The sequence below is a fragment of the Eurytemora carolleeae genome, unplaced genomic scaffold (assembly GCF_000591075.1).
Source record: "Eurytemora carolleeae unplaced genomic scaffold, Eaff_2.0 scaffold1661, whole genome shotgun sequence".
Lineage (NCBI taxonomy): Eukaryota > Metazoa > Arthropoda > Copepoda > Calanoida > Temoridae > Eurytemora > Eurytemora carolleeae.
Window position 1 is genome coordinate 9609 of NW_019397558.1, and position 24116 is coordinate 33724.

Below are 24116 nucleotides of genomic sequence, written 5' to 3' on the forward strand. Positions count from 1 at the left end.
AAATAAAAACCATTGTATATATTCTATAACCACTTACTTATTTTTTAACCATTTTATATTGAGAGTAAATAACTATTTTATATTCTGGATAACCATTCTAACTTATTTTTAATATCAAGCCATTTCATATTATTTTTGTGTTAGAGTGGAAATCATTAGATCTGCCAATTTCCCAATTTCTTGAAAGGTTTACTTGATTTCTGAGAGAATCGAAAAACGAGAAGTACTGCACTGGAGAATTGGAGAACAGGAAGAACAGGAAGAACAGAGAGAACAGGAAGAACAGGAAGAACAGAGAGAACAGGAAGAACAGGGAGAACAGGAAGAACAGGGAGAACAAGAAGAACAGGGAGAACAGGGAGAACAGGAAGAACAGAGAGAACAGGAAGAACAGGGAGAACAGGAAGAACAGGGAGAACAAGAAGAACAGGGAGAACAGGGAGAACAGGGAGAACGGAAGAACAGAGAGAACAGAGAGAACAGAAGAGATTTGAGAACAGGAGATAATTTGAGAACAGAGGAACAGAAGAGAATTAAGGAACAAAGAGAACAGAAGAGGATTGGAGAACAGGGAGAACAGGAGAGAACCGGTAGAAAAGAAAATAAAAAAGCATAACAAAATAGAAATAGAGAACAGGGAGAACAGGAGAGAACCTGTAGAAAAAAAAGAAAAAAGCATAACAAAATAGAAATAGAGAACAGGGAGAAGAGGAAAGAATTAGAGAGCAGGGAAATCAGAAGAGAATTGGAGAACAGGGAAAACAGAAAAGAAATTAAGAACAGAGAGTAGAGAAAGAACAGAGAAAACAGGAAGAACAAAGAGAACAGGAAGAACAGGGAGAACAGAGAGAACAGGGAGAACAGAGAGAACAGGGAGAACAGAGAGAAAAGATTTGAATCAAGCAACATGGAGAACAGAAAAGAATAGGGAGAAGTTTACTTTTTACTTCTTTCAAAAGTTTCTGAATTAGTTAGAAAACCCAGGCGTATCGTTTCGAATTTCAAAAATCGCCCAACTCTCTGCGTTAATCTAAGGCTTATGACACCTATCCAGTGTCACTCAAAAAGGCAAATGTAACATTTTTAAATTTTTAAAAACTTTCTTTGTGTTAAGGACTGACCGGCTATTGGTTAACATAGTATACAAGACACATATATATAACGATTATATAAGTAGAATCGTATCAATAAAGAATAAGTTTACTAGGATGAGAATGAGGAGTTAGCATGGTGCGGCGGAACTGGAGTTTAAACGGTTGGAACCTCGTAGTCGGGGCTAGGACTCTTCCTATAGTCAGGCTTTCAGTCCCGGAGATACCACTCCTATATATAGATCCTTCCTAGATAAAAGAGCTCTACCTCTACCCTTGTGTGAACGGTGGTGTAGTTGGTGTAGTTCTCAAGATACCTAGATCCTAGAGCTATACCTTCAGTAGGACCAGGATAATAGTGTGGTCACACTTGTTACAACGTGAAATGCATTTAACAAAGTTTTCGTAATTTCTATCTAGTTATTCTGGTAACTGCTGACAGCTAATCAGTTCTGAAAATATGAATATACAGGCTTATATGCTGTAAGGTATGTATTTAGCTTTACATAATCAAACCACAGAATATATAGACGGGACAAAATGTGGGAGTGTACAATATAATCAGTATACAGCGGAATAAAAGTCGTAATTGTTTATGTTTTTAATACAGAAAGTAACTTCAGATTTGGGAAGGACTGCACGTTTACAATGTACAGAGTTCATAGCGACGGTTCTATTAAAAAGACATATCAAAGACGACATTTATTCCACTTTATACAGGTTTTGAGTGACTAATATTTAGTTCATATCAAATCTATGATAAGCTTCCTGTTCGCAAACTGTGAACTATAAACTCAAGCAAATGTATAATTTGAATACTTAAGATGTTGTAGAACACCATCAAACGCTAGGAATAATTGAATTCAAACATTTGTATTTTTTTTTACGTATGAAGACTAATTTTATAAAGTGCGTATAAGTTAGGAAGGTAGTAAGTTCGTTGTAAACAACACGCTATTAAAGGGACTGTAAGCGTTATTAAAAGTGACCCTCCATGAAAAGATGGCAATGCCCAATTCACAACGGTACCCTTAAAATCTTCATATAATCAAGTATAACATATTTGAGTCTTTGCCACAAACTCTTATTTTCTTATGAATATATCTTTGCAACCCAATATCGCAGACCTTAGATATTCAAAACTAAGAATTGTGTTAGATCAAATAGTATAAGTTTGAAATATCAAAAGTTCACACCATTAAGTTGCTAAGATAAAGAGATTAGAGTTTGTGGCAAAGACTCAATTCCTTAGATATTGAATTTTACGAGTAAGTTTGAAAACTGATTATTTAAATTTTAGAAGAAAAACATATAGAAATTATTCAAATTAAACACTGTTAAACTTAGGAAAACGACCATTTCTTCCACATTATTGATCAGATAAATGATTTAATGGTTACGTTGTGAATCTGGCATTGCCATCTTTGCATGGATCAGGTCACCCAAAATTACGCGTTACAGTCACTTTAAGTGCACAACTTACGTTGTGTAGAATGATATTTCTAGGAATTTTGACAAAAACCTTCACTTTTTGTACTTTGTCCAGGGAGTGTGGAAGTAATCAGACACAAATGTAATCAAATTAAACAACTTATATCTTTCTGAGTAATCTTTGAGACCGATTTTCTTTAGATATTCGAGCTTTATCAAAGTTAAACCACATGAGTATACTGTATTTGTTGGTATACGGAGCTAACCCAACCCAGAAACAACAACTTTTCTCTTAAACTTAAAGTATCTTGAACCAGGACAATCTCCTAGGTGTAATAGAACTGAGGAGAGAGAAGTAGGAGAATGAGGGTCTGGGTAATCCCATGTACCAGGAGAATGTGAGCAAACCCTTCGGCCTAGTTTTATTGCTGGTTAGGTTTATCCAACTAATTAATTTTATTTGTCATTAAACAAATCTGTTGGAAGATAAGCTCATAGAGAACATTTTTATTGTTAAAATCAATTCTTTCCCATTTTTCGTCCAACAAAAGAACATCTTGATTTTCAATGCCTGGGTTCACTTCAGAAATATTTTCTCACAATTTGAAAAATCAGCGAAAACAAGATAAAATTTTAAACATTCGGCCATCCGAGGCAACAGTTTTAATTTAATCTAATAAAACTTGTGCGACATTTTTCAGCTGAAAAATAATAAGCAGAAAATGTGTTAAAATCGATTAATTTTGAAGCGTACAAAAAGTTCTATCAACGAGTGATTGAGATTTTTCGTTTCCTAGTACAAAAAAAAATAAGCTCTTCTCTCAAATCATAAGTTGCAGGGATGGCCCCAGCCACACGACCAAATTTGAGCCATGCCCCACTTTAGAATACCTAACATCCAAGGTTTGCTAAACAGTGGTTTTGAGTTTGGATGATGGGTATTTTCCTAGTGAGTTTTTTTCATATAGTTTATCAAGGTTTTAATCTAGCCATGGCTAAGCCAAGAAATTTATCAAGTCTTGTTAGGAATCTTCAAGAACATACCTGAAATGTTTAAAATTTATAATTTAAATCAAGTATGGAAGTGTGTTCTGCACAAGTACTGAGCAGTAATAATCAAGTCATAGCTAAGCCTAGAATCAGATCAAGTCAAGTTAAATCAAGTGTGAAAGTTTACTCTGCAAAAGTGCCGAGCAGTAGTAATCAAGTCATGGCTAAGCCAAGAATAAGACCAAGTCAGGTTAAATCAAGTATAAAAGTATGCTTTGCACAAGTACTGAGCAGTAATAATCAAGTCATAGCTAAGCCTAGAATCAGATCAAGTCAAGTTAAATCAAGTGTGAAAGTTTACTCTGCAAAAGTGCCGAGCAGTAGTAATCAAGTCATGGCTAAGCCAAGAATAAGACCAAGTCAGGTTAAATCAAGTATAAAAGTATGCTTTGCACAAGTACTGAGCAGTAATAATCAAGTCATAGCTAAGCCTAGAATCAGACCAAGTCCAGTTAAATCAAGTATGACAGTGTGCTCTGCACAAGTACTGAGCAGTAATAATTAAGTCATGGCTAAGCCTAGAATTAGACCATGTCAAGTTAAATCAAGTATGACAATGTGCTCTGCACAAGTGCTGAGCAGTAGCAATCAAGTCATGGCCAAGAATGTAAGGCAAGGAAAGTTTATTGCGGTCGTGTATACTCTTCGTACATATTGAAACCAGTTCTCTTTGGGCGGAATTTGTAAACAAGAACAGATGCATCAGTGTTCGTTCAGTATCCGAGGAGGTTAAAAGCATTAAATTTTGAAAATTTTGATAATTCACATAATGGTTTCCTATGACCAGAATATTTCATTGATTTTTTATGTGAAAGATGGATCCCATTTCAGGCTTCGACATCCGTCTTGTATTTACATTACCGCCCATAGACAGTACACTGCAGTACAAAAGATGTGTACACTTCTGAAATAACTTTCCTTGCCTTACAATCCTTGGTCATGGCTAAGCCAATTATTAGACCAAGTCAAGTTAAATCAAGTATGACAGTGTACTCTGCACTAGTGTTGAGCAGTAATAATCAAATCAAGTCTAGACTAAATCTTCGGGCACATACCTGAAATGTTCAAAATATATAAATGAAACTTATCAACCCCTCCCCCTCCTCACTTGTTAATCATCCCTTATTTAATAAAAAAAAATTGAAAGATATATGTGACAAATTACTGAAGATATATTCTAGAAGTCTAAAACAAAGTTAGCTAATAAAAATATACCTTAGCTTCAAACACAAATCTACTGATTGAATATTTGTGTAATCGACAAAGTTAGCTAATAAAAATATACCTTAGCTTCAAACACAAATCTACTGATTGAATATTTGTGTAATCGACATATTTTGAGCTCAAATTATAGGGTTACCCATGGTAAAGTTTTTAAGACAACGGCGCAACACAAAACGTTGGGGTACATGACTTTTAATCGATCTTGAGCAAAACAAAATAATAGAAAGACCTTGATAATAAACTGGAAATTGATTTATGTCGTTTTATTTGTGTGCGTGAGCTTGTGCCCACACCCCTTAACCAAAATAAATTATTAAAGTTAAAAATTTGAGCTCAATTATTGAAATGTCAAGGATCTATAAAATTTACAAATGTTAGAATAAGGCAACAGAACATATTAAAAAGTAGCAAAACGGAGAAATTCAAAATAACCCTTTGTTAATAAAAATCTCAGAGCTAAGCCTTGCCGTTATAATCGCGTTCCGTATCTCGTACTCTTGCAACATTTTATGCAGTTCGTATTGTTAGCTCACAACTTTTCCGCTGGGACAATCACTATTCACAAATAATCACTTTCACCTGCATTCCCCTAAAAACGGCGTAAAAAATCATACTCGGCATCCTTCCCAACCTATACCTGGAAAACTGTAAATATATAAGAACAATTTACCGAACCTAACCTAACCTAACCCGACAGATGGAAATTATCTTGATTCAAAGCAAATGCAAACATTTTTATTTCAACATTTTCGTCAAAACTGTCGGAACCATCTCCACAATCATCCAAACCATCATAGAACCTGACATCAGAATTAACCTTCATCAGAACCATCTCCACCATCATCCAAACCATCACAGAACCTAATCCAGGGGACATTAGTTTCAAAACCAACACTTGGCCCACATCCAACACTGCCAGAAATGGTCACAAATTGAAAAGCAAAAGTAAAAACTATAACCAACATTTTATTAAACATGACGAGGACAACAATTCCCAATTAAAATTTTTTTATTTAAATCAAGATTATAATAGGAGTTCTTTTTATATTAAAGCTCTTGACCGTTTTCAAGACAATGTCAGGTTTTCCATTATCGAACATATTCTGAATTTGAATCATTGTCGTGTTTTCTAGACAAAACCCATTTTCCCGTTTTGAGTATAATCCGCAATTAAATTAGAGAATATGGATGATTTATTTTTTCAAGCATTTTAAACAAACAGTTTCCCGCATTTCTTGTTAAACCTATATTGTAAGAACAATTGATATTAATATATTAAGTGCGTAAATGTTTAAAAATTGACATTGATATGAATTCCGGTAATTGTCTCAAAACCAGGATGATCCGAAAACGCGACATGAGCTGAAATCCGGAAAATTGTTTCAAAATAGGGATATGTTCGAAAAAGAAATCAAGAAACATCAAAAACTAATTCTCACACCTCATTATTAGTTCAAAATTGACATTTATTGTTTCAATATATAGCTTTTGCCATTTTTTATAAATATATCGTGTAATTTTGTTCCACTCGTCTTGGATTTAAAGATATATACTATTGAAAAAGAAAACTTTGCAGATTCGGCCCATTTCCAATACTCAGTGCCAGAAATGGGCCAAGTGCCAGTTTTGGAACCAACTTTCATCAATACCATCTCCCACAATCATCCAAACCATCACAGAACCTAATATCAGAATTAACCTTGATCAGAACCATCTCCAAAATCATCCAAACCATCACAGAACCTAAGATCAGTTTCCCCTATCAACCAGTCAGTTGTATACACATTTCTTTTATCTTTAATATACCAATTAAATTAAATTATAAGGTTTAGGAATTGCTTGGTGCTCCCTTGTACAAATCCAAAAAAAGCAAAAAGTTTGATATATTTTATTCTCCAATAACAGATTTTTTCCTGCACAACTGCAGTTTGTCAATGTCTGTTTACTTTCAAATAAAAAGTGCTTTTAGCAGTTAGACTGGTATCAAAATAGAAAATATATCGGACAAGCTACTTTTTCTACTTTTCTCTATTGAAATATTTAAGATAATGAATCAAGCCAATTAAACTAGCGTGGCTAGTAAGAGCCTTTACAAAAAAAGGTAAAATGTCACACATAACACTGTGAAATATAAAGACAACAAATGGGAAATAATTTAAGCAATATGTATCTAACGTTTTGTTAAGAAGCAAATAGTTTATCGAGTAGTATGAAAATGAACTTAATAACTGTGCAATAGATCTGTTTACACCGTACAATGCACAATTTGTGATTTTTTTCTTCATAATTTCATAACTTTAGTCTAACTGTCGTCTTCCTATTCCACACATTTCTGGTTCGTTATTGGAAGTAGAGTAGAGTAGAGTAGAGTAGAGTTATAGAGTAGAGTAGAGTAGAGTAGAGTAGAGTAGAGTAGAGTAGAGTAGAGTAGAGTAGAGTAGAGTAGAGTAGAGTAGAGTAGAGTAGAGTAGAGTAGAGAGTAGAGTAGAGTAGAGTAGAGTAGAGTAGAGTAGAGTAGAGTAGAATACAGTTAATGAATTGTTAATGTAAGAATCCTTCTTAACACGATCTTAATCTTTTTTATGCTAATATATGGTAAACAGCAGAGAAGGGAAGCAAGAGGTGGGAAGGGGAAAGGAAGGGAGAAGCGGGAAGGGGAGGTGAAATGGGATTTATGCTCTAGTATTTGCAAAAACAGGGCTATAATCTGGACTTTTACATATATATTTTTTGTTCATTCCGTATTTTTATCAATAAGCGTAAATTAAACTAATCCAAATACGTTATAAAGTGATGATGAAACCAAAACAGCAGAATAATGTGAAGCAAGGATGATATGGCAGGAACCCCTATATAAAAATATGTACTGTATAGTTTCTGGGAGGAATAAAAACCAATTCAGAGCCCAAAAACTAAAACAGGGCATCGTTGCAATGGAAGTTTATTGCAGTTGAGAATACTCTGCGTACATATTGAAACCAGTTCTCTCTGGGTGGAATTTGTAAACAAGAATAGATGCATCATTGTTCGTTATTATTTCCAGAAATGCATAGGCCCCAAAAAAGGAAACTCAAGAGTTTCATTAAAAGACATTCAGAGTAATGCATGCGTAATCTTAGTTTTGCCCAAGGGTGTAACGCAAGGAAAGTTAATTGTGGTCGTGTATACTCTAAGTACACATTGCAACCAGTTCTCTTTGGGCGGAATTTGTAAACAATAATAGATGCATTGGTGTTCGTTTAGTATCCGAGGAGGTTAAAAGCATTAAATTTTGATAATTTTGATAATTCACATAATAGTTTCCTATGACCAGAATATTTCATTGATTTTTTTATGTGAAAGATGGATCCCATGTCAGGCTTTGACATCCGTCTTGTGTTTACATTACCGCCCAGAGACAGTACACTACAGTACAAAAGATGTGTACACTTCTGATATAACTTTCCTTGCATTACATCCTTGGTTTTGCCTAAATTTCTCCCAAAAATGACAGTACACTTAGTATATCTTCCTTGGTGTGAAGTAAATATATAAAGCCGGAATCCCTGGATTAATTTTCCTAGCATTCTAATAAGTTAATCTGAAGCTGGCTGTTTCACGTACAATTTAATAAAACTCAGATCACGTTACTTTTAACAAAGTGCGGCATTAAAGGAATTGTTAAAGATACCCAAAATAAAATTCCTATTTTTGAATTTAGGATCTAAGCCAATCAAAGGTGAAGCTGAGCCCCCGAATGTTCAAAACTCCTTGTCTAATGATCACTTTAACAACCGTGTGAACCGATTAACTAATCTTGTAACGCTATTCATAGTTTTAATTTATATATTGAAAATACAAAGTCCAAAAAAAAGTATAAAAAGAAAACACAAAATATCTACATTTAAAGGGACTGTAAGCGTAATTCAAAGGGACTGTAAGCGTAATTTAAAGGGACTGTAAGCGTAATTTAAAGGGACTGTAAGCGTAATTTAAAGGGACTGTAAGCGTAATTTAAAGTGTAAACAAAGATAACAATTCCCCTGAAACCTTTATCTGATTAATAATGTGGAGGATAATGTCGTTTTCTGACTCAAAGTGTTTATTTCTGTGAATTTCCTCTTTGTTTCTTAAATACAAGAATAACCGAAAATTAAATTAAACAGATTCAAGAAACAAAAAACATGGATCACTAATTCATACTTAATATATCAAATTGTTTGTTCTGAAGTGTAGCTGCAGAGAATTAGAATATAAACCACTCTTGATTAAATAAAATGAATGATATTATTTTCCCCCCCTGCATTCCCTTGGATTCCCCTAGATTAAGGATTATACCATTAAAACACAGTTTCCAAAGGTTAATTTATTTGTAACTCTCTACACAAACAAAAAATTTGTAATTTAATATTCATATTTTTGATAAATATGAATGTAACAAGATGTTATAAAATCTAGATGACAGATGCCGTTCTTTATCAATGACGTACTTTGGGAGCGATTTTTTTACCGCTAGATGTCTCCCGTTAGTTATTCAAGGACGGACAGAGTTTCTCACGTCATTCGCTAAGTGGAATATAAGGACATACACTATGAACACTCATGGAAGAACCCATTTAAAAATACACTATGTCTCCGTACGTACATAGGAAAACCACAGTCGGAGACATCATCTGATCGACCATTACGTACTAGTGATAAAGAAAGGCCTCAGGGGTTGAATGTATTTTACTGTGACGTACAGTGAAACCCTTAATAACGAATACATCGAAAGAATTCATCAAATGTCGTATTCTTCATTTTCTGATAATGGAATGTTGCAGATATTTAGTTTTTTAATTAAATGATTATATGGAACTCATTAAAAATATTCCCGCATATTCATGGCTATTTATTTATTTTCGCAAATACTGAAATTTAGGTAATATAGTACAAAACTCATTGAAAAATTTTCAAGACGACATTTGATGAATTCTTCCGATGTATTCGTTATTAAGGGTTTCACTGTATTAGGACAGCCAAGAACATTTTATTGTAAACAGTGACACATGTTTGAAACTCTTCGGCAGGTTAGGAAGGCGAGGGAGGGGTGGCTGTCTTTGTTAAGATATTTGCAGAAAAAAATCACAAATTTCAGTCCAAGTAGTCTGTGGTGATCATATAGTTTTGATTAGCCAAACGGACGACATTTGTTTCAGCTTACACATTAAAGATTATTGGTAAATGTAAAAAATATATCTTTTTTTAGCTAGATACATAAGGTTTCATTTCAGCTGGTCTAATACATCTCAACATCTTTATAAGTTATCTTATTTACAAGTTTTTTTTAGAAAAATCCAATTTTTCGCCTAAAAAAAATCTTTAATTGATTGTTGACATTCAAAAATGCGTGTTTACTCAAAAGTCACAAAATAATAATTGTTCTGAATTTAATTTAGAGCTTCTATATGGCCCCCATTATACCAAAAATCATCAAATTATTGTGATATCTGAGGAAAACTATGTTTTTTCTTAAAGATTTCAATACTTTTAGGATGCTCCACAAGAATCTGATATGTTTAAGATAATAAATTTTATGTTCCATTTATTTCAATGTGCACATTTTTTACTCTAACATAAGTTATGAGGCTAAAAAGAAAAATGAAAAAGCTTGGAAATTAAATTTTGTTCAATAGTGAGAACATTTTAGAGAATTATTAACATCTTAAAAAACGAATGTTTAAAAAATTAACCCCAAAAAGATGTTCATCAATTAACACGTTTAAGATAGAGAAACAACTTAGTTGTGTATTTTATTGTTAATATTTTTTCTGTTTCAGACAGAGAAACAGCTTAGTTGCGTATTTATTGTTAATATTTTTCTGTTTCAGAGAAACAGCTTAGTTGCGTATTTTATTGTTAATATTTTTCTGTTTCAGACAGAGAAACAGCTTAGTTGCGTATTTTATTGTTAATATTTTTCTGTTTCAGACAGAGAAACAGATAATAGTAGTTTATCTATTGTTAAAAAAAATTCTGTTTCAGACAGAGAAAGCAGAAGAAGAAAGAATATAAGAGAAGGATTAACCTGCCAGAGAGAAACATGAATAAATAATTAATGGTAAGGAATTGATATCTGGGGAACCACAAGAACAAAGAACAAATATTTAGATTAGGTTCTTAGACACAAACCATATCCAGGAAAGAAAGAGAAGTATTTCTAGTGATTGTTAATACATGAACCATAGTCTAAAGGTATGTCGATTAGAAAAAACTTGGATCAGATAAAAGATTTGGTTGATTCAGGTAATATTTTAAGCGAGCAGAAGTGGCCGGCGTTGCCCGTGGAATTTTAAAAACACTTAGAATAAAAAAAAGATTTCGAATTTTTTTAGCCAATGATACCCCAAGAGTAACCACTAACTATGGTTTCCCTAAAAAATTCAGCCAATTTGGTCCTGCCGTTTAGCTAGCTGTAACTAACATATGCATATGAGAGAAGAGCTTTTTTATATAGATTACAAAAGCTCTAAATAGCGAGAAGTAGTTGAACCAAATACCGGTGGTTCAACCAGTTCTATTGTTCGCCGGATCAAGCTACAGAAAGTAGTTCAATATGATTTACGTAACTGTAAACTCTGGTTAATTTTAAGTACAAAACCTACTTTTAAGCAGCTAGAGAAAAATGCATGAACAGAGCTGAAAACTTTGAATGGGATATCCTTAATCCCGATCGGCAAATTAATCTGGAGATTGATAATAAGAAGAGAACAAGCATTATTTAATCTGGCGATTAAGAAAAAGAGGAGATTAAGCATTGCTTCTGGTATTTACCATTCTAAAGTTTTCGGCTCAGTACACATACAGACTATATAGCGCAAAACGAGAAAGAACACCAAATAAATCATCCTCTTATAGGAAGATTCTAGTGTCTTTGTTCTGCCACTTCTCCTATTTATTTAATCCAGTTCCTTGCTTCTTGTTTCTGTTCATATAATGTCTGTAGATACCTAATCTTATTCTAGATAATTTAGATAATTGATGAATTCATGATGACTGATTGACCAATTAGTGGGATAAATATGGAGGAGAAGGATTTTTATGATTACCAGTATACAGACTGGGACCTGGATACTATAGATCTACACTTTGTCTCAGGTAGAGAACTAACTTTAAAATATTTAAGGGGGTGTAACATGTATAGAAACTAGACTATGAGTTGATTGGTACTAGTTTTAAATGGATCCGATGTTTTGAGTAAATTGGTAAATTGGTGTTGTGTTTGAGACAAAAATCTGCATCGGATCTAAAAAATGTGGAGAACAAAGAAAAAAGACTGAACACTTGCTGCAAACTCAAACTTTCTATTAATCTTTGCAACCTTATTAAGTAAAGCTTTGATATTTCAAATTTAGGTTATTTGATCTAAAAGAATTCATAGTTTGGTCTACGTCATTGGGTTGCAAAAATTTGGGGGTTAAAAAGTTTTTGATAAAGACTCGATTCCTCTATGCTAGCCCAGTACACCCCTTTTTAACACAAAATCATAATCGTTGGAAATTTTATTAGAAATTAACTATATTGCTCATTATAACAATAACTTGACATAACTTCCAAAAAGTAACAACAAGAATAATAAAGAAATTGAAGAAACATGTTCCTCTGCACAAATATTATAAAACGAATATTAAAACTCTTTTCTTGGTAGAAAGAAATAAGACTGTAAAAATATCCCATATTTGTAAACATTTTTGCAATTCTGTATTCTGGTTTCACAGCTGTAAAACTGAAAAAAAGAAATATTTCAAATCTGATTTCTCAATCATATAATTCTGAAAATCCAAACTTCAGTTCTCTCCAGGGAGACCCTGCAGATAATGTGTAATAACCACACTGCAGACACAGTTTTATATTTTATTTTATATTTCCGAGCAGATCTGAACTTGGGAGATTCAGATCTGTGTAATCTAAACTTGATGGATTCAGATATGTGTAATCTGAACTTGATGGATTCAGATCTGTGTAATCTGAACTTGATGGATTCAGATCTGTGTAATCTAAACTTGATGGATTCAGTTCTCTGTACTCTAAACTTGATGGATTCAGTTCTGTGTACTCTAAACTTGATGGATTCAGTTCTGTGTAATCTAAATTTGTTGGATTCAGATCTGTGAATTCTGAACTTATTGGATTCAGATCTGCGTAATCTAAACTTGTTGGATTCAGATCTTTGTAATCTAAACTTATTGGATTCAGATCTGTGTAATCTAAGCTTGATGGATTTAGATCTGTGTAATCTAAAGTTGATGGATTCAGATCAGTGTAATCTAAACTTGTTGGATACAGATTTATGTAATCTAAACTTATTGGATTCAGATCTGCGTAATCTAAATTTGTTGGATTCAGATCTGTGTAATCTGTACTTATTGGATTCAGATCTGCGTAATCTAAACTTGATGGATTCAGATCTGTGTAATCTAAATTTGTTGGATTCAGATCTGTGTAATCTGTACTTATTGGATTCAGATCTGTGTAATCTAAATTTATTGGATTCAGATCTGTGTATTCTGTACTTATTGGATTCAGATCTGCGTAATCTAAACTTGTTGGATTTAGATCTTTGTAATCTAAACTTATTGGATTCAGATCTGTGTAATCTAAACTTATTGGATTCAGATCCGTGTAATATAAACTTGATGGATTCAGATCTGTGTAATCTAAACTTGATTGATTTAGATCTGTGTAATATAAACTTGATGGATTCAGATCTGTGTAATCTAAGCTTAATGGATTCAGATCTGTGTATTCTAAACTTAATGGATTCAGATCTGTGTATTCTAAACTTAATGGATTCAGATCTGTGTATTCTAAACTTAATTGATTCAGATCTGTGTATTCTAAGCTTAATGGATTCAGATCTGTATATTCTAAACTTAATGGATTCAGATCTGTGTAATCTAAATTTAATGGATTCAGATCTGTGTAATATAAATTTGATGATCTGTATAATTTTAAATTGAATAGATTCTGATCTTTGTAATCTGAATTTATGGGTTCAGATATACATAATCTGACTTGGATAGATTCAGACCTGTGTAATCTAAACTTGGAGCATAATACAGAATCTCAAAGGTCAAAAAGTACAAAAAGATTTTAAATTTAATTTGATTGTTTAAGGTCGTATGTTTGTAATGAAGGTTGAAGGAGGGAATCAAACATTGTACAGGAAATTACTTCTTGTTTATCTAAACCTTCACTTCAAAGAGCTTCCAGAACCTTTAGAATGAAATATCTAGATATTTGATTTATTTTCCTGTCCCCTCTCCCCCTTCACTAAAAAAATATTTTCCCTCCATTTTTAGAAAGATCTAAAAGTAGTTAGTGCAACCGGATGTTGTAAACCATTTATATTTCAAACTTTGACTATTTCATCTAATAGAATTCAATTCATAGTTTGATTTATAGAAGGTCTCCGACACTAGGTTGCAATGATATATCGATAAAAAAAACTAGAGCTTGAGGTCAGATATCACTTTCTTTTGGAATTATCTCCAAGAAATACACCGCTGAGGGTGGAAAAATGAGAAGGTTGAAAACAAAACAACATAAATATAAAGCAAGTTAAATACATAATAGCAAGGTCCAAAAATCATTGCATAAGATTTGAAAAACTATATATTCCGGCATTTTTTGTGAATAACTGCCATTTAAAAGGAAATTAACATGAATGTTTTTACAAAGAAAAACTAGTTTTATATTCAAAGCTGTATTAATTATTTAAATCTATAATTAAGAAGCCAATTTACAATCAATCATTTATGAGCAATTAATTGATTATTTAAATCTACTAATGCCAAAATACTAATTGATTTTTGTTTTTATATTATTCTGCAACAGTTTTTTTTTGTCTGGTTTTGCAGTAAGAAATGATCAATTATTGTTTGTTTTTTATTTCTTTAAAATATGGGCCCTGGATTTGTGAATTTTTGTCTGTTTTTAAGTTTAAGATTGTGTTTGGCGGATTTTCATGGTTGGAATTGGCAGATTCAGGGGAATTGATTCAAAAAAGACTTAACATTGAGTCTAATTCTCTACTAAAACCTACCAAGGTCGGTTTTATTTTCTTTGGGCCTTACTTCTTAAGTCGAGCCTAAGAACTGGTAGCTGTCGATCACATGACACGTATGCTGTCGACAGCTGGTTCATAAGTTTGAGTCTTAAACCTGGGTATAAAGAGTTAAGACTTGAGCCGAAGCTTTAAATCGCGGGTTCTGGGTTTGTGACTTTTTGTCTGTTTTCAAGTTTGTTAAAAGTTGAACTGTCGCAATATTTTATCAATTTGTAGATCAATGTAGTAAATATAAAATATCAAGGGAAACTGTCCAAGATGTCTCCTCGTTATAAACTACATTTGATATCAGAAACTTCTTTGTACAGTAAAGTACAGTTTATATTGTACAGAGGATCATAGCTTTATAATTTACAGTGCGGTACATTTTATACTGTACAGTGCAGTACAGATTATACTGTACAGTGCAGTACAGTTTATACTATACAGTGAAGTACAGTTTATATTGTACAGTGCAGTACAGATTATACTGTACAGTGCAGTACAGTTTATACTGTACAGTTCAGTACAGTTTATACTGTACAGTGCAGTATAGTTTATATTGTACAGTGCAGTACAGTATATACAGTACAATGCAGTACAGTTTATACTGTACAGTGCGGTAGAGTTTATATTGTACAGTGCGGTAGAGTTTATGCTGTACAGTACAGCACAGTTTAATGTACAGTGTATACTCTCATGTAGTTTATATTGTAATGTACAGTACAGTGCAGAACAGTTTAAACTGTAGAGTGCCGTACAATTTATGCTGTAATGTGCAGTACAGTGCATATTTTTTCAATATCGTTTCATAAAAAGATTACAAAATATCAAGGGAATTAAGTTCGAAACCATACTTTTTCCAAAATGTGACATTTACTGTAATTGTCGGGTTGGACTTTGTTTTCAGCTAATCCTTTCCTGGTGGAAGCCGGCAGAAATTAGCATTGTAAAATTAATTAGATAGGTTTAGTATAACAGGGAAAATTTACAATTTCTCAGACTAAAAGCAAATAGACTTTATAGGGTTTTTTTTTCCGTGTAGCGCAAAAAAAGCTTTAAAAAGTTGCTGCAGCATTTATGATTAAAAGACATATTAGGCTAAAATAGGCCTGACATAGTTAGTACCTGGCCCAATATAAACACATGAACGGTTTTTTTTATTTATTTTGAATTCCCCTAAACCTTACACCTAACAATTTATACATTACTGAATCCAATTGCTCAGAGTTCTGAAACAATTTATAACAACGGGACCACTACGATAAAGTTACACAAAACTTTGGGATAGGGTAGGATGTAAGTACGTCTTGGGGACTGAAAGTTACCTTCGTCACACCTGTAATGCCAAAAATAAATGTATTGTGTATTTCTAAAAGCATTTATGTGTAGAATTTAGTAGAAAAGTAAATATTACTAAAATTAAGAAGAAAAAAGACCTAGGAAAAAGGCAGGTACATTACAGCTTTAATTTCTAGTATACTACCTATTTGGGTATTGGGAGGTCCAATGCGTTGTATTCTAGAAAAAGGAACTTCTGGGAGATGTGTAGTAAAGAAGGAGGTTTAAGGGGAGGAAACTGGAAAGGTTAAAATAAGAGTACGTATGTCAAACATAAAACCAAGTCTATTTATCAGAATCATTGAATATTTTATATTTCTGACAATTATAAGTAATTAAGTGGGTTGATGGATTTATGGTGGATATACAAACCATAAAGATACATATGAATATTAATTTGTTTAAATGACTCAAATCTTTTTGGTTTTTAAAACTTGTTTTGTGGATATGGGCTGGTTTCTTAACATTGTTTTGTGGTAGTCGACTGGTTTCTTAAACCTATTTTGTGGTAGTGGGCTGGTTTCTTAAACCTGTTCTCTAATAGTGAGCTGGTTTCTTGAACCAGTTTTGTGGTAGTGGACTGGTTTCTTGAACTTGTTGTGTGGTAGGGCTGGTTTCTCTCACCTGTTTTATGGTAGAGGGCTGGTTTCTTAAACCTATTTTGTGGTAGTTGAGTGATTTCTTAAACCTGTTTTATGGTAGTTGAGTGATTTCTTAAACCAGTTTTGTGGTAGTGGACTGGTTTCTTGAACTAGTTATGTAGTAGGGCTGGTTTCTCTCACCTGTTTTATGGTAGTGCGGCTGGTTTCTCAAACCTATTTTGTGGTAGTTGAGTGATTTCTTAAACCTGTTTTATGGTAGTTGAGTGATTTCTTAATCCAGTTTTGTGGTAGTTGAGTGATTTCTTAAACCTGTTTTGTGGTAGTGTAGGCTGGTTTCTTAATTTCTGTTTTGAGGAATTGGTATGATTTCTTCAGTTTTATGTGGTAGTTGAATGCTTTCTTACGCCTATTTTGTGGGAGTGGACTGGTTTTTTAAACCTGTACAAGTTGTACAGTATACATACAGACAATAGTCGGCAAAACGGGTCAGTACCATAGATAAATAAATAAACATAGATAGCTTATGTACGCAAAATCACTTCTAGGGGTCAAAGTGTACTTCAATGATAAGTGGGGTGGTTTGGTGTTTTAATGGATTTCATAATAGAGTGTAAAATAACTCAGGGAATGGAACTATTTGAACAATAATATTTCACTGAGCAATATATCATATTGACGAGAACTGAAGAAGGACATGAGAAGGACTAAACTAACTTAAATTTCTCTCTACAGAACTCATGTACACCACAAGTACTCAATGATATAAGAACAGCCAATGTTCACAACCGACCTAGTTAATCTATATAATAGGAATATCTTTAAAGCATCTCTGTACATTTATATCTTTCAAGATGAAAAATGTCGTCTTATGCGCAATCTATCTTTATCTATGGTCCAGTACCCTAAATAAATCATCTCCTTCTTGTGAAATTAATGTGTTTGAGATGAAAGCTTTACGAGAAGTATATTTTAGAAAAAGAAAAAAATATAATAAATATACCAAGTTTTACCCCGAGGGATTAGGATACTCTATTCATAGTTTAGTTATCCTTAAATATATTAGAACTTGTAAAGAGTAATCACTGAATCTTTCTTTGTTATTTATGTATGTACATACAGTGTGCCTCTAAAAACCGTGGTTGATGATAAAGAGCCTTAATTTTGATTCCACCGTTAGATTGAAAACTTTAAGTAGAAATGTAAATGTCCAACTACGTTTTTTTTAGAGACACCCTGCACATTATGTCCGTGCTCACAGAAAAGAAATATATTCATAGAATACATACATTTTTAACCACATAGATCAAAAAAATCTGGAACTTAAGGAAAAATATTTGAATGTTTAATGAACAAAAAATCTGACATATCAAATATACCAAATATTAAAGGTTTAAAAATATTGAAATTTTTTCTCTGTAGCATCATGGTAGCTCGCTGACAATATTTCAGTCATCACACGCTAATCTAAGCATTCCATATACCATACATAAATTTTACATAGAAGGGGATCATTCATTTGGCGTACCGTTCCGGTTTGCCTTTATAGTCTGTAATGTTATTGTACTGCTTGCTCTAGCTGGTTAAAAGTCGGCACAATACTATAAATGAACTGGAGTTTACAGTGTTACAACACTGGAAACTCCAGTTTATTTATAGTACCGAGCCGACATTGAACCTACCAGGGCAAGCAGTACAGTACAAATACACTGCTTTAAATATACTTACTCCTCGTATAGCACCAGTCAGATATATGATTGATAAACAGTACGCCAAACGAACAAGTGAAATCTATGTGACATATATCAATTTTATAACAGTTAGATTTAGAAAATTGTCGAATGAATGTTGTCTTTGATTTCTGTAGTGATTTTATATTTTTCAATTGGTTGCAACTGATGTTACTTTCAAAATGATCCGAGCACTCTTTTAGAAATTATAAAATGCTGCGCAACATTATATGATTCAAAGAAAGAAATCCTAAGATAATTCCACTGTTTTCTGGTTCTCATTGTATGGTCAGGATTTTTTAGCTTAGCGTGATACCAAATAAAAAGTTTATTTAAACAAATATAAAACTATATCAGAGAATATTTCACAATATTGTAAAACTAGATTTATCGGTCAGCTTAAAATCAAGTGAAACAAGTATATCTAGTATATCACAAGATTCCATGATCATTGATCGTCGCATGATCCGAACCAGCATTCAAAGATTTACCGGTCAAGTGTAATCATACTACAGGGTGTCCCAATAAACATGGGAATTCAGTGACGGATTTGATATCGTCTTTGTTATGAATCATCATGGTAATATCTGATTTCAAAAGCCATAATATTATTTTGTCTGCTGAGTTTATTTTATGATAAGATGTAAAGATGTTTGTAAAGTCTTTGCAATTGATGAACAGTGAAGACGGACAAGTTTACTCTGTTTGTCTACTGTAATTTTCTTGTTTTACTAAATACAACTGTATGCAGTCAACACAAAAAAATTGTAAACATAGCAGACGAAAATCTTACGGATTACATCTTTCTCAGGAGGTATCACTTTACTAAATCTAAGAATTATTTTAAAATACGATATCGAATTCGTCACTGAATTCCCATGTTTATTGGAACACCCTGTACGTACACATTTACTCGTACCAGCCTGTCGAGTAAATACAGTGGGTAGAGGGCAAGCGTGAAAATCCGTGAAAATCCAATGAAAAAATTTCACAATTAAATCGACCAGTATGCATGCAATGTTTTTAAGGGAAAAGAACAAATGGTAAGTTTGCATTTAAGGATTAGAAACATTAAAATGCAGGCATTTTTTATTTTAACATTCAAATTTTTGTTTAAATTTTTTTATTGAATGTAAATTATTTATCCAACACTTGAGTGGCTGTAAAATTTTAGGAAATATTAAACTTTCTACTTTATTTTGTATTATATTGGTTTATGGGCAATTTGATACTAAAATCACTGTAATTCTTTAATACATTGTAAGCTTACACTCTAAGTGCAGAGATGCAATAGAAAAACATTTAAAAAGAATTTTTTTTTAAAAATTCGTTCAATATTTTGATTTATCGCTTTACTTCTTATATTGTTAGAAATAATACTAACATTATGTTCAATCTATCGAAACTGCCCGAATATAGTTTGACATATCGAATACTCTGATCAGGTTTAAAGATTTCCAGCGAAAAGTTCTCATCGGCTGAATTTATTCATACTCGCTTCTGATTAGTCAGAGAAAACAGCTGTTGCATATCAATTACAATTTATACAGTGTACAGTTTTAGTATTAACTAGCTTAGATTTAACAATATCAATTTGTATTCATTTTTACTGAAAGATATATAAAACTTTGTGAATTGTGCTAGTTTTATTAATTAGTTTTATCTATCCTGCTGACTATAATTATTATACTGCAGGTCAGTTTGCATTTTATAAAACAATTCGGAAACATAAATGTAAGTGGAATAATATATTAAGAGAAATAGAAAAAATATTCTTTTTAGAGGGGAGGGGACATTTTAGAGTGAATTAGGGAGAAGAGGGATTAGAGGGGAAAGTTTCGTAGGGGACATTTCATGATATGAGATATATTGGTATTTAAAAAAAGACCCCTCTTCCAAGCTGATAAACCGTAGAGAATAACAGAGTGTATTCACGCAATACAGATCATAGAATATTTGACAGCATCACTTTTCTTCTTAATTCTAAATTTTGTAAATTTTTCACAATAACAGCCGTTTTGACGTTTATTGGATACCAACAGACAGGAAACAAGCTAAATTTATATACATAGTTTGTTTAAGCTTTTTACCTACTTTACGTCGTTTTCTCTTTGTACTAAAAAGTGCTTCTATTAGGTTCAATGTCAATGTACTAAAAAGTGCTTCTAGTAGGTTCAATGTCAATGTACTAAAAAGAGCTTCTAGTAGGTTCAATGTCAATGTACTAAAAAGTGCTTCTAGTAGGTTCAATAAAAGTGCTTCTAGTAGGTTCAATGTCAATGTAAAAAGTGCTTCTAGTAGGTTCAATATCAATGTACTAAAAAGTGCTTCTAGTTCAATGTAAAAAGTGTTTCTAGTTCAATGTCAATAAATGAAAAATTTGCTCTCAAATGCCGTTACTATCTTCAAGAGTATGCCTAATATTTTTCAATAGATTTTTTTCCCACTCAATTTGTGCCTTTTTGCTTACAAAATGCCGTTTTTGTAGTCATTTCTTTTCAAAAATCCACATTTCTATGATTGCAAATGCACCAAAGACAAAGCTCATTTTCGAATATTAGGTTAAAAGTAGATGGAGAAGAAAAACATTTACACGTCATAAAAATCATGTTATTTGGTCATTTATAATAACAATCTATTATAGAATACTCAGCAATCTATCTATCTAAAAAATAATTACTCTAGTCATGAACTTTCATAATATAACGTTTTGGCCTTATTTTCCTTATTTCTTGAAGAAGATACTGTATTAGATTAGAAGTATTAGAAGTATTGGATCTTGACTTTTCCCGTGGTTCCGAGCTCCCCTCTTCAATATTTTCCCGTGGTTCCGAGCTCCCCTCTTCAATATTTTCCCGTGGTTCCGAGCTCCCCTCTTCAATATTTCCCCGTGGTTCCGAGCTCTCCTCTTCAATATTTTCCCGTGATTCCGAGCTCCCCTCTTCAATATTTTCCCGTGGTTCCGAGCTCCCCTCTTCAATATTTTCCCGTGGTTCCGAGAGCTCTCCTCTTCAATATTTTCCCGTGGTTCCGAGAGCTCTCCTCTTCAATATTTTCCCGTGGTTTCGAGCTCTCTTTTTCAATATTTTCCCGTGGTTCCGAGCTCCCCTCTTCAATATTTTCCCGTGGTTCCGAGCTCTCCTCTTCAATATTTTCCCGTGGTTCCGAGCTACCTTCTTCAATATTTTCCCGTGGTTCCGAACTCCCCTCTTCAATATTTTCTATTTTAAAGATCTTGACAAATTTTGAAAGACAAATTGTTTTTCGATCAATAGTTTTATATTTTACAAATCAAGTTGGCTGGTCCAAATGTACATTCATGTTTTTGGATTGAAAAGTGAGTGTTCACAAATAAAAAGGAGGTAGAGAAGGAACTAAAGTTAAAATTAAGAATCGTTAATACCCTATTTATAAATTTATGTTCAATGTTTATTTAAGAATAATTTGAGAAAACATTTTTATTTTGGTATATCATTTTTTTAGCATGATCTAATTCAGTGTTTTGGCGATGTTCGACGCGTTAGGATTTTTGTATCCAGAAATGTAAAAAACAGCTGAACAGTTCTAGCCCAGGAAATGTTTATCGACGGTCAAACTGAAAATTTCGTCTTGAAAAATGGCGTCGCCTGTTGCGATTTTTAAAAATCTACCAATTTGAACTGAATTTCTGAAAGCTTAAATAGTTTCTAGAAAAAGAGGCCCGAATCGGCCAAAAAGCCCAGCTTATTTTGTTATTTTAATTAATCTGTACTAATCAAAGAGTACAAATGATAAACATTTCACGTTTCGACACTTAATTAAAAGTTTAAAATTTTTATTGTTGTTTTGGAATGAAATAGTTTGCAAACTTTTAGTTCCTGGAACATAAATTAGAAAGAAATCTAATGCAAAGATTAGAACTTGCTTCAAGCACAAAGTACCTATTGTTTTGATTCACGCACAAATATGAAAGAAGCAAAGTAATCCGGTTACATGGTAGAAATTCAAAATACTTTCGTTCTTCTAAATAGTTTTTTAATAAGAGAAGTTTTGATTGAAAACATTTAAAATTTCAGTCTCAAGTGCAATTTACTTTAGTTTGACGTGAACTGTAAATTTTATTTTAAGATGGAAAATGCAAAATGGATTGAAAATCTTGGCTTTCTTTTTTACAGTGATCGACATAAAAACTTAGATATCGTCTTCGTAAATCAAATTTTCCGACCCTCCTTCTATAACATTGTTTATCGGTGTATAGATTTGTTTACATGTATGTGTATTGAGTATTGAGTAGGGAATATTGAAAAATAATTGTTTTAATATTAAATAATTATTCAGATCCAAGTAAACACATTTTATATAATATTGCATAGTGTCAGAGCCAGACTTTTCATCAATAAACCATGTCGCTTGCATCTTTTAAAAATATTCACATTTATCATAAGAAAATATTTTCTGTCTAATCATTCTTATATGTTTCCTGCCGTAGAAATTTGCGCAAGTAATTCTTGTAGAAAAACCACAATCGAGAAAATCTGTTTTAAAAATTATAATCAATGGTATTTAATTCACAAGACAAAGCTTCTAAGGGTACTGTTGTGTATCTGGCATTGCCATATTTGCATGAAGGCTCACATAATTTTTACGTAGGCATTTTTTATTAACAGAATTTTACTGATGTATATTTTTGCGTAAATAAACCTCAACGTCGTTTCTCTAACCGCGGGTTCAGTGAAATATTTTGAATATTTTCAAAAATGAAATATTCCAATTATCCGATCCAGGAGAACTGGAGGTGTGTGGACTCTATAGTTCAGTTTTATGGTTTCTTTGCATTCTTATTTACAGAAACAGTTTTATTTAAACTAGTCGAGATCTAAAGAGATATAAAGTAATAATAAAGGACATAGGCATAGAATGGAAATAATTTCAACATGCAAACAGTTTTAAAGTTAAATATTTTTATTAATTTTAAACATTAATTTAAAAATGGCGTCCCTTTTCTTATAGTAATAAACATGGGAATTTAGTGACGACTTTTATATTGTCGTCGTTCCACATGCAGCATTTTTTCCTGAACACAATTATTGCAGTATTCCAGCTTAAACATCTAATATTAAAAACGCCTGGTCTTATGATTTTCAAAATAGGGTTTACCTTTTTGTATCTTCAAAATTGACGGCGATACTGCAAAATTTATAATAGTTTGACCAAGTTAGGATTCCTTTGGTTCATCTATGTTACCAAATCAAAATTTGAGGCAAATCGGTCAAGCGGTTCCTGAGTTAAGATAGGACATCAACACAAACAGAGATTACTACTATATAGATACAGCAGCTTGAGAACCCAGCCCGGCGTTTCCCAGGTTACTCATAGTTACTCCAAAGCTACTTCAAAGATCCCATTTTTCAAAATATTTTTAAAATCTCTAAGTTTATTGAAATAAGTATACTATACAAAGGAACTGAGTTTTTGCCACAAACTATAATTTTTAATATCTCTGCAACCAAATGTCGTAGACCTTTTATATTTCAAACTATGACTTCTATCATATCAACTATTCTAAATTTGAAATATTCAAGGTTTACACCATTAGCTTGAAAAG

At 32.6% G+C, this 24116-nt stretch overlaps 1 protein-coding gene across 1 annotated transcript in view; it reads left to right on the forward strand.

Annotated features, from left to right (window-relative positions):
• Positions 1 to 1291: 1291 nt before the first annotated feature.
• The window catches only part of LOC111714896 (uncharacterized), a 29151-nt gene continuing 6326 nt past the window's right edge, over positions 1292 to 24116 (forward strand). The window contains exons 1-3 of the mRNA XM_023490111.1: positions 1292 to 1579; positions 10800 to 10875; positions 11789 to 11912. Coding sequence (XP_023345879.1) covers positions 11837 to 11912 — 76 coding nt within the window. The 5' untranslated portion in view covers positions 1292 to 1579; positions 10800 to 10875; positions 11789 to 11836. The remainder of the gene's footprint in view (positions 1580 to 10799; positions 10876 to 11788; positions 11913 to 24116) is intronic.